At 41.4% G+C, this 11,910-nt stretch overlaps 1 protein-coding gene across 2 annotated transcripts; it reads left to right on the top strand.

The window, feature by feature from the left end:
- Positions 1-241: 241 nt before the first annotated feature.
- Positions 242-11,739, top strand: LOC103373814 (SRSF protein kinase 3). Of its 2 annotated transcripts, XM_008303817.1 has the most exons (13): positions 242-284; positions 1,801-1,920; positions 2,677-2,780; positions 3,538-3,646; positions 4,807-4,894; positions 5,093-5,180; positions 5,392-5,498; positions 7,418-7,580; positions 8,022-8,098; positions 8,844-8,951; positions 10,166-10,235; positions 10,373-10,465; positions 10,572-11,739. In XM_008303817.1, exons 2-13 carry the CDS (start codon positions 1,892-1,894, stop codon positions 10,757-10,759), a joined length of 1,224 nt encoding a protein of 407 aa, XP_008302039.1. In that variant the 5' UTR covers positions 242-284; positions 1,801-1,891; the 3' UTR covers positions 10,760-11,739. The 2 variants fall into 2 exon arrangements, with proteins under 2 accessions (XP_008302039.1, XP_008302038.1); XM_008303816.1 differs by lacking the exon at positions 242-284 and having other exon boundaries at positions 1,447-1,920.
- The last annotated feature ends 171 nt before the right edge of the window (positions 11,740-11,910 follow it).

Here is an 11,910-nt window from a genome sequence, read left to right on the forward strand (position 1 = left end):
AAAATCATTTAATGCATAGGGTTGAAAAAACATCAACCTGTCCTATAAAAGTCAGATGAGTTACCACGAGCAAACTCTATGAAGTATCAGACAGTTTTGCAACTCTAAAAGCCAAAAATAAAAGCGACCTTTAAGTGGGACTTTAAGAAGGTTGTTCTACAGGTAAGGGGACAAAACAACCCAGGCTTGAACACCGTTGGATCTCAGCCCAGACCACAGAACGCCCAAGAGAATACTCCCTCAGGAGACTGTAGAGAACATGAAGAGACTTTCAAGTTTAAAAGGTAAGAAGTCAGACAGGGTCGCCCCATTGAGTACGTTAAAGAAGATATTTTCATTGTGTTGAGTTTCATTTCAAAATACTATATTCCAAGCCTGATTGATTGACAGAATTGCAGCCCCTGTACCAACTTTGCTTTGTGAAACTTGTAATGGTTGGATTTTGTTTGTGCTATGTCAGGGAGATGTGAATCCAAACAGGGTCAGGAGAGGGTCACCTGAGAGAAGGCTGTTTGTGGAGGTGGTTTCACTGGGCTAACTGGACTTGAGATGATCTACTAACTTAACATTCAAATTACATCCATCCAGATGCCCTCACCTATTCCATGATGCCTGTTCTTATTTGTCCGCACAATACAGGGCTTCATATTGTCAAACATATTCTGTACTAACACACAATATCACCACAGCAGCTAGATTGGTTTGGATAGTACCTATGTTCTTAATGCCTTTAGTAAAGTTTGATAAAGCCCAGTCACCAACACCCCATACACTGCACCAGAAGGGTTCGTACCATTTGCTACCAAATCCATAGGCTAAAGTTTAAACCCTGTCATTTTAAAGTACGCTTTCACATTGGTACAGTAAACACGCCCACAGTGCAAGTACAGCCATAGTGTGCACTATAGTCCGAGTATTTAAGGAGGTGTGATACTGTAACGTGTTATCTGACTACGAACAGCTATTCACGTGAGGTCAAGAAGCCCTTGATAAACCCCATATCAGTCCCTTCTTATTCATTCCCCTTCAACGCAGCTTCTGTCTTTTCTCTCACCTCCTCTATCTGTACTATATGCTTCAGTACCCAGGAGCCCTTCTGCTCAGCAGTATCAACTGTTAAACCCTGTGCCGTATCAAAGAAGGAGCGTTAACAGCCAGGTGTTGGTAGCTCACAGATTACACCGCGTGCTTTCTCACAGAATGCCACCTCTTCCTAGATAGATCCTTCGCATGTAGACTTAAAAATACACTGCATTGAAACTTTATTGTGTTATTCAATGATGTGCTAGAGTTTGGGAATCCCAGTCTTGAGCCAGGTTTAGCAATGAACGATCCCAAAGGTCAAACTCCCAGTGAGACGGTGGACAAATCAGCAGCTGTCACTCCCTCTTCTCCTTTATCTGTTTGGCCTCACGCGACACTCCTTTCCTCTTTTAGGGTCCCCCCCCCGCCCTCTGTTGTGGCTTTCCCACTTTAGACAACAACTCGAGGAACAGAGATACAGAGAAAGAGAGAGACAAACAGTTGAATCTGACCAGGAGAGAGCGGAGGATAGAAATCGCACAGGAAGGCAGGTAAAGGCCTGACAGGCAGCGAGCAAGCAGGCTGCTGGGCATTTCCATGTATAGACTGCTGACTGCTGTTGCTGCTGTTCCCAGCCTCCTGAGAGATCGACCAGACCCCCACCACCACCACCAACAACACCACCTCCACCTCTTAGCTGCTCAACTGTTTTCAAGTGCTGCAGCATTAAAAGTGCTGCAGTTTCACTTACTTTAGCCACTGTCTCTCTCTCTTCAGTCAATGCTGGGATTTGATCAGCACAGACTGCAGATATCCAACACTTTTTTTAAAAAATTCAAGATACTGGCTGCACCTTCTGATTCACAATATGCAGAGGAGTCCTCAGCACCATCACAAGTGAGTAAAGAACTTTTAATTCTATATTGAAATATCTTCTTGCAGCACTAGAAGCAAGCCAAGTTTTGCATGGATGCACATTGCGTCTTCTAATGTGTTTTATGCAGGTTTGCATTCTTGCATTGGCATGAAAACTGCAACTCAGCTCCTAAGATTTTTTTTTTTGCACTCACAGCAGTGCATCTTGGAGCAGCTAATTTAAGCACAAATCAAGCATGCCAGGATTATTTTAGGGATCAAGGAGGTGACTTAAATGGTAGTTTAGAGTTTTAGATGATATATCGAAGTGCTCCTGGGAACAAGATAATCAATGACCATCCATTAAAATGTTTTGAAAATTCAGAAATCTCGCACATTCTCTCTGTACTCAGCCATACAACAAATCAAACTCTACTGTACGCCCCTCTAACCGCACGGAAAATGGACCTGTGATCATTATTTTAAGTCATGACGTGGGCGTAACTCCAAAGCAGCTGGGATGCAGAGTTATCGGGTTGCATACGGCAAAAATGATTTACAGCTGAGTCAGAAATAGCGCAACTTCCGATGCTGCTTGTCCAATCTTAGCCATGCAGGCAGTGGGACAAGTTTCCATGGCAGGCTGAGTCTATGGGAAAATCTAAAAGTAGTTCAACCGCCCTGGCTGCCACCAGCTTGCCACTAACACACAGACACATATGCAACATACTCACCACAGAAGATGCACGGGCGTTAAGGATCAAGTTTTCATGTGACATTTTCTGTGTGTATGTGCAGAGGCGAAGGTGGCTTGTCTAATAGCTTCGAAGCCCTTGGATGCCACGAGCAGCTGCATCCCAAGGACGGCCAGAGCTCTGAAGACCCCAGAGAGTACTGTTATGGTATGACACACGCACATCCCTAACTCACGGCATCATCTGCACATGTGCACATTTACCGCTCGCTGTCACACTCTACTGCCAGTGAGCTCCGGCTGGAAATGATAGATCATGAGTGCAGCGGTTCCCAAGCTCAGGGTTGGATTCAAGATAAATCTGAGATCAATAGTGTTACGGTCTCGGGCCTCAGATATTCCAATGTTTCACGTCCACTTTAACCTGCAGTTTTAAGTCTTTTTTCTATCTTTTTTGCCAATTTGCTAGCCTGACCTTGGTCCCCGTTCTTCCTGCCAAACCTGCCAGCTGTGCAGGTCTCTGCGTGTACCTCTTACATCCTCGGCTGCGTACACGACGCCACAGATGCCTGACACGATCATAAATCATAGACCGGCTTATATCATGTTCGGGTTTAATAGAAACAGAGATTCAATTTCAAGATTTCTGACAATGTCCAAGAGCTGTGTGTCACGCTGGCTGAAAGAGAACAGGCTTAAGCATCATCATCATTTTTCAGTGTCCCGCTGGCAGATCTGAATGTATTAGTCACTAACAGACATGTTGTAGCTCAGAGGCAGTTGTAAAGCCAGAAATAGCTTTAGTCCGGCATTTTAGAACTTTCTATCTGAGGCGTTTAAACACTTGGTGAAAAGAATACAAACTGCATGACGACGCTGTTTCAGATTTCGGGTCATGTTAAGATACACCTGGTTACTGAGGCCAAAATTAAAAATATATTCACGCTAGTTTTATATTTGCTCAGGCGGGTACCACCCTGTTCGGATAGGGGACACCTTCAACAGACGATACCAGGTGGTCTCTAAACTCGGCTGGGGCTATTTCTCTACTGTCTGGCTCTGCGTGGACCTCAGGTAGGTTCATTTAGGTGCTGCTTTAAAAATGAGCAGGGTGTAAACAGGGATTAAATCTTATATTCGTTTATTTTTTATTGCATTTTAAATTATAAAGAGCTTAGATGATTTCCACGTTTGATTTGTTTTTCATCACTATGTACATTAGAAGCAGCAAATTTCATTTTAACAAAGAAATCAAAGTATCGATTATATGCAACTCAACCATCATATGTTCTTATTGGTTCATGTAGCCCACTATGACTTGGAACATTATCTGTTTTGGGACTTTTTACCACTAAATCCATTAAAGATGTTAAGTCTTATAGCACTGGTGTACAAAATGCTTTGACAGTCAACCTTAAAAGCAGGATGTCCAATTAAAAAAAACAAAAAACAAAACATTACAGATGCAAAATGCAACATGTCAGCATTAATAAATACAATTCAAATCATTTCATGTGATTTTTATAGCACATTTATACATCAGAAAAATTCTTTCCAAGAGGGAAATAAAATTGGTGTTACACATTTACCAAACAAGTTAAAACAAGTTAGGACCCTGCAAGAGTATTAATTATGCAAATTTACCTCACTAATTTAAATATTAATGAAATGAAATGAAATGAAATGAATGAAAAAAATACTTTATTTATCCCAGAAGGGAAATTCAATTAAGGTTAGGCTCCTACAAGATCATTATCCAAATTTACCTTGATCCCTGTGGCGGACTTGTGACCTGTCCAGGGTAACAACATATTGTGTAATAGTGTAACAAACTACTGTGACTCTCTTAGAGAAGCATTGTGTTTGAATGCAGTTTTCAAAGGCACTTCAATACGACTTTGTGTTCACATTAAACATCATAAAACGATCCCAGAGCTGCTCTGATCAGTGCTAATGTGCAAACAGCCAGTGATGTTTGTCAGACCTGCATTTTCTTTGCAGGTCGTATTACATATTGTAAAACTGGTCTGGTGAAGGAGGGAATGACCCCTCATCACTATTATATGAAGACACTACACCTTCACTTTTCCAATCTCCCAGCCTTTAGCACAACTTTGGTGATAATACGATAACCACTTTAAAGAAGCTGCATGTTTGTATCAGCGCAGATTTTCATGATTCAGCACAAAGTGTACTGAGTCCCAGCAGCTCTGACCCGGTGTCTGTGTTGGCAGGCTCGGTCGACACGTCGCTGTGAAGGTCCTGAAGAGCGGAGCTGGCTTCGCCCAGGCTGGACAGGATGAACTGACTCTCCTCAAATGTGTGAGTGACCCACTGCTTTTTGTTTCTCCTCTCTGACCTCTCCTTCCTCTTCTGTGCCAGCTCTTTTGATTTTTTTATTTTTCTCGTCTTTTTCTGAATATCACTTCCTGTCTGCTTTTCTTTCTGTACAAGCCAATACTAAAAGATGCCCGTCCTTTTTCTATTTCCTGTTTCCCCTCTTCACCTCTCTTTCATCAGGCCAGCGGTCCTGTCGGGCGTCACCCTTCCAGCCAAAGGATCGTTCAGCTGCTTGATGAGTTCAAGCTGGCCGGGGTCAACGGGGTCCGTATCCTTTTTAGACACAGCTATTTCTTGATCACGCATTCTACACTTGACTCTGGAACTATCATGTGTGGAGGTGTGTATAAAAAAAGAGCCACTGAAATGCATCAATCAGATGATCCATTGCCATGCACAGGTTGCATTCAGGATGTTACTAAAAACAGCATTGCAATACAATGAACTGCTTCGTAAAGCCCTTAATGTCCGTTTGTGAGACATGTGCCTGGTGCTGGAGCTGCTGGGGCCGGACCTGAGAAGCTTGCAGCTCTGTTTCGGGACTCCGGGACTGTTGCAGCCGTGGGTCAAACAAATACTTACTCAGGTAAAACATTGGAGATTAATGGACCACGCATTCTCAGCTGGAAATCAAGAGCATGTAGAGGTGTTCCTGCAAAAAAATCAGATGAGAGGAATAATGCCGCTGTTACATATGTACACTAAGGGTGGTAGATGCTCTTCAGAGGTGTTAGTTTCCCTGTTTGAGGTCATGTATAGCTCTCTGTTCGGTAGCAAACCAGACATCCCGCACATAAATGTTTATGGAGAGCTGAGCATTTGGTCCGACCACTTCTTGTCTTTTCTTGGAGATGGCGAAACATCATCTCCAAAGACAACAAAGCAGCAGATTCAAAAATATGCATACATCAACTACCAGAACCCCCGTCGCAGGACGCAGTAGTTCTGCTTCACACCCAGGTTACACCAAACATCTAAAACCGTATCCGCCATGTGTCCTCAACAGTGGTTTGTCATAGAGGTGACTTTGTCCAGGGTGTATTTTCAGCAGCACAGATGCTATTGAATGACCGACACATAAATCATCATCATAAAATCGACTTTTCATAACCTGTTTAAGGATTGTATTATGGGAACACTACAGGCAGCGATACGTTTGCTGCTTGTCCTTTCCAAATGTTAGTCTGGGTGCAGAAACGTGTGATAGATGTAGACTACTTCGACATTCAGTAACACACATTACCTGTCGCCTATTGCGCATAATGTTTTTGTTGCTTATTTTTCACTTGGTTGGAACTCTGCTTTATATCTTTTGGACCCAACTCATCCAAACCAATGATACTATTGGTCCCCAGACTCACAGGACAACTAGGATTCACCAACCACCAGTTTGCTAAAGTATGCTTTCTTTCAGGACGTCCTTTTGTTTTTCTGCCTGCATCCTTTGAGTCTCGTTGTCAAGCTCCCTTAGGTCCTTGAAAATTTCAATCAGTGCTTGGTCAAACTATAATCTGCCATTGTATTTAGCTGTTGAGTCTCACATTGGTGTGCAATGGTCCCTTGTCCCCTCGTACTTTGGATGCTCTTGATTCACATGTAATCTGCAGCTAGAGGTAGCAGATTATTAGCTTACCTTAGCAAACGGACTGGAAGCAATGGGAGACAATTAGCCTACCTCTAGGGTACCTGCTGTTTTTATTTTACAAGTAAAAATAAGAAGGTGTCAAGTGGTTACTGAGTTTCGATGTGTCAGCAGGGACATTTTTTTGAAACCACGAACAGGGCCGGCTAGCTGTTTTAGCCCGTCACCAGTGGTTTTGCTTATCAAAGACCTTCAGAAATGGTCCAAACCAACTAAAGGTGTTGATTGGATGTAATCATTAAGACCATATTTCACTGCGGTTTGCAGAAAATAGTAGCTCAGCTTCTTCGGATGCAAATGAGCCATAACGAGGCCGCCCTAAAACGATGACAGGCCAACAGTTTGTAGCAGAGAATAGACGACACAGCATCATGCTTGTTTTAGCAGTAAGTGCAGATTCTTATTAAACATTCATGTATACAGTTGCTGTCATTATGATGTCTTTTTGTTTGCAGCACTCAACCTGTATAGTTGCATATTTATGAAAATAATTACACATTAAGTGCATTGAAACTACACCTTCATGCAGACAAACTTTCTCTCACGAGTACAGTTAAGAGGAACAACTTTGCACTGTTCAATACTGTCGCTTTTTTTAACCAGCTGTCAGCAGTGACTTCACAAATTTGTGTTTTGGGTCACGTTGATGTTGCCTTTTAGCTCGTTAAGAAGGTGGTCCAATCACATCCAGTTAACATATACACAAGAAGATGGACACCCCTCTCCTGTCTGGATGCTGATCTAATCATCTCATTCTCACCTCATCTCCTTTGAACCACCAGTTTTCCTGATCATGATAAATCAGGGAACAGTTAAGCATGAAAGGAAACATCATCAAGAAGCGCTGTGTGTTTTTTCTGCAGGTTCTCCAGGGCCTGGACTACCTTCACACTCAGTGTAAAATCATCCACACAGACATCAAGCCAGAGAACATCCTGCTGTGTCTGGAGGAGCAGTCCCACAAAGCAGCAGCGGGGGGCAGCAGCTCCTCCTCTATACTGATTGGGAAAGAAGCCAAGTCTACAGGTACAGTTGTTTTATTTATTTTAAATCATCGCTACAGATGCAAGACAGTGTTTAAGAGTTTAGTGTCAAAGCAGATCATAGCTGAGCTGTATGAGTGACCACACAGGGTTCATCAGGTCTGTGCACAGAGCAGATGCATGTGGAGACAACCCCTGTGCTAATGTTAGATTTTTAATATGCAAAGTCTCTGCTCTGTGCATACCTGTTTATTGTAAATGTTAGGGCTCAACCCATTTGATGGGCTGATATCTATACCAAAAAAAGAAGAAGATATCAGAAATAATACTTGTAATAATTCAACATGCAATCAAGCAAATGTTTCCTCTCCAAAATATCAGAGATGGGCACAACTAACAGTCCAGTCAAGTAGTTAAATCTATTAAAGAATATTGTTTTTTGTGAGATGTTTTAATAATGATGATTGATTGTCGTTTCTTACAGAAAGGAAGCAGGTAAACCCTGACAGTTTGAAGGAGATTACAGTGAAGATTGCTGACTTGGGAAGCTCCTGCTGGGTGGTTAGTACTTCCTCTATACTTTACATACTGCCAATATAAAGCTCTGACATCATACATTACCCTAGGTGTTAATTTATTTACCTAAAAAAAGAAAGGGTCCATCTTTATAAGGTGAATATTTTCAGACAAAAGAGATGATGCGACTGTATATATGTCAGTATTGTGTTCCAAACTGGTTCCTCTTGCACTCAAGTGGCCAAAGCTCATTTGTTCTGCTTCACTGGTACTGTGTGAATGCAGTCAGATTTAACCAAGCTGGTATGATAAGAGTTGGATATGACCACTCTGACTTGCTGCCAGTGGCCAAAGAGGAAAAGTCTTAAAAGCATTTTCCTCAAAGACCATCACTAAAAGTGATATCTCCGTAAAAACTGTAGACGAAAACCTTACTGCAAACATTGCATTATGATTTTTTAATCCACTAATGTTAGTATTTGTAAAGAAAATACTCCCACAATCTAGAAAAGTGATTTTTATTTGTGTAATGTCTAGAACACCACATACAAAAACACAAACAGAGAAATCACTCAATTGAAACATCCCAAACTCTTCTAGCTTTCTTGGCGAATTTTGAGTTTAATGTGGATTTTAAATAATCAAAGTAAGAAGCTGAAGAGCAATATAGGTATTCAGTGCTGCGAAATCTAATCACTGTGAAGTCGTAAACCGGTTTTGTTGTGCATTACACCCTGACAAAAGAAACGTCATATTTTCTGTCTGCTGTCTGTCTTCCTGTCTGGACCAGTACAAGCATTTCTGTGAGGAGATCCAGACCCGTCAGTATCGCTCGCTAGAGGTTTTGCTGGGATCCGAGTACGGCCCGCCTGCTGACATCTGGAGTGTCGCCTGCATGGTGAGAAACAAACCAAACCAATGGGATCTTTACACTTTGAAATAGACAAATCCAATTTGCATGGCTTCACCATTTCATCAAATGGAATAAGAGTCCTTTGGATCATTTTATGTCTCTATAAAGAATCAGCACGATTGTATATTTGGGAACTTTGGGATTTCTGCTGTAATTTAAAATATAGTTCAGTGTATTTTGACTAAATCTGGCTGCATAGCAAAAGCTTATAGTGACCATCCTACTAGCGGATCACTGAGGTGTTTAAACCCAGAAACAGGGATTAGGGAGATCCCATGAAGTACAGAAAACAACTCCAAAATTAGCCACAACTTCTCGAATCCACTTTTAACTCGACACAGTATAGTCTTGGGTCCTCAGCAATAAAACCTACCAAATTTTAGGTAGATCAGATATACGGCTATTAGGATATGTAAAGAACACACACATACACATATTCTTTAATTTATTATTAAGATAGTTATTATGATTCTTTAAAGTTGTTTTATAATACTTTCACATGGTAAGTCATGTATTCTTGATTTAAGAAGTTCTCAATAGTTTATCAGTTTTGCTTTGACTTACTAACAGAAATGATAGTTTTTAGTACAAATCACATTTTATGATGCTCGATTTTGTCATAAACAAACCAAATCTTTACTTTTTTATTTTTGCCACAGTGCTGAAAAGTTGGTTTTAGATTCTACCTAGAACTATATAAATGTGCATCATCTGCAAAGATGTTTTTGTATGTAGCTATAACACAAACAACAATGGGCTTAACCGTGTACCCTGAGTCATCCCATAAATACCTTTCATTTCCACAAGAAAAAGAACACCAAACTGTTGAACAATATTCTTTTCTCCTTTGGGAATCATGAATTTCAGTCTAAATTTGAGCGCCAGTTCATCTAAAGGTTTGTCAAGATTTCACTGGATAACTTCAATATGCCAGTGATGCTATGTATAAAGCTTTATCCTCCAGGTAGCATTTAAAAGTGTCCCAAATTTTTAGTAATTCATAAAAGATCTTTTTTTAGGTCTAGACTAAAGTAGTGGCTGGACCGACCATGATCATTCCTACAGTTGTGCTGCTAGTTACGCTAAATAACAAACCTCCACCAGAAGTCCAGTCACCCATCAGTGAGGCTAGCATTAATGCTCTCTGTAGACTCTTTGCCTCATATCTCATTCTTGAACATTCTCCTTCTTTCTCTCAGGCCTTTGAGTTGGTCACTGGAGACTCGCTGTTCGAACCCAAAGCCAGCGATTCTATTTCCCTGGAGGAAGGTACGTCTGGCGCAGTGTGCTGACGGTGATGGGGGGGCATGACGAGCTCTGACACGGGATTAAACGGGATTAGCTGCGTTGTATGTATTGAAATTGTTGTGTTTATTGCTCCTCTGTCTCGTCTCCTTCCACCTCAGACCACATCGCCCAGATCATGCAGCTGTTTGGTAAAATCCCAGCAGCTGTTGCCTTGTCGGGTAAATACTCAGCAGAGTACTTCAGCCGCAGAGGTAAGGGCAGCTTTTTAAATGGCTGCAGCCTGTTTGGACTTTATAGAATGATTTTTCTTCCATGAATCATCTAAGCGTATAAAACTGTATGCTTTGTTTTATTCAGGGGACCTGCGTCGTGTTGGTCCACTAAAGCTCTGGAGCCTCTATGACGTTCTGGTGGAGAAATACCACTTTCTGTTGGAAGAGGCCTCTGGATTCTCAGACTTCCTTCTTCGCATGTTGGATTATTACCCGGGACGGAGGGCCACCGCTGCACAGTGCCTTCGCCACCCTTGGCTGACCTCATGTTAGCCTCCTAAAAGCCCTACAGCCTTCAGCGGTCCTCACAGCCAGATACTTTCAGCAGCTCTAACTCTCATATTTAGGGCATCTTTGAAATTCAAGGGAACTCCTGTAGGATGTGACGTTATGCTCATTCAGCATCAGACAGACAATGAGATGATCTTCTCCATTGGAGCCCTGTTAAGCACTTTAAGCTTTTTTTTTTTCTTACATTAGATTTTTTTTCTTTTTTTTCTGGAGTTTGATTGCCAGACCTTAGAAGCCTTTAAGATTCTGTGTTGTCTCTTCCTACAGGCCGGACACTGCTAGCCGGTGTGAAGCTGATGCAGCGCTATAGTGCAGCTATTATTCAGTAAATTTGAATGTTGCTTCGTGTCAATAATTTGTTGATGTTTCATAGCGAACAGATTTTTTAGTTTCTTTTTTGTACAATAAAAATGAACAGCTTTAAAGATTAAAATCATATTAAAGCAGTGCAAATGTAAGGCAACTTGTATTTTTTTATATATATATCTCTAAAATGGTCTGATTAATCCCCAGTTCATTCTGCAGCATGACAGCAACCTCATACAGCCACGGCCCCACTGTGGGATTACATGAAGCGAGAGAAGACACTGACACAGATTAAATCCACTAAAGAACTGTGGCGGGTTCTCCAAGATGCTCAGAGACGCGTACAGTAAAACACTGCAGATGGCTGAGCAGGATATTATACAGTGACTTCATGGTTGGGGAAGCATCTTGGAGAAATGCATGCATGTGCACATAATAGAACTGCTGTTAAGGCACTTTGTACAGCAGTAATTGATAAATTGAGGCCATTCATGACACTGTTTGTTGAAGAATCCTCACTTTTAGTGTTTAAGCCACGGTGCTGAATTGTATCCTTAGATATTCAGTGTGGATGTAGCAAAACTCCTGTTGTTAAATTTGCTTTCCCTAACATTTATTTTTTGAGAAAAATAAAGCTTCTCTTTCCATTTTGAAAAGGCAGATAGGTTCAAATTCATGTTGTCATGACATCCTGCACATGTTGAAGACAAACCTCTAATCTAAACTGAAACCTGACTGAGGCTCATCAGGAAAGCTCAACATGTCTTTCTTTAGTTTTATGTGATCCAGTGGACAGGATTGAAGTTCTTGTTTCGTCTTTTGTGCTG

Source organism: Stegastes partitus, unplaced genomic scaffold (genome assembly GCF_000690725.1).
Source record: "Stegastes partitus isolate 25-593 unplaced genomic scaffold, Stegastes_partitus-1.0.2 Scaffold2073, whole genome shotgun sequence".
NCBI lineage: Eukaryota > Metazoa > Chordata > Actinopteri > Pomacentridae > Stegastes > Stegastes partitus.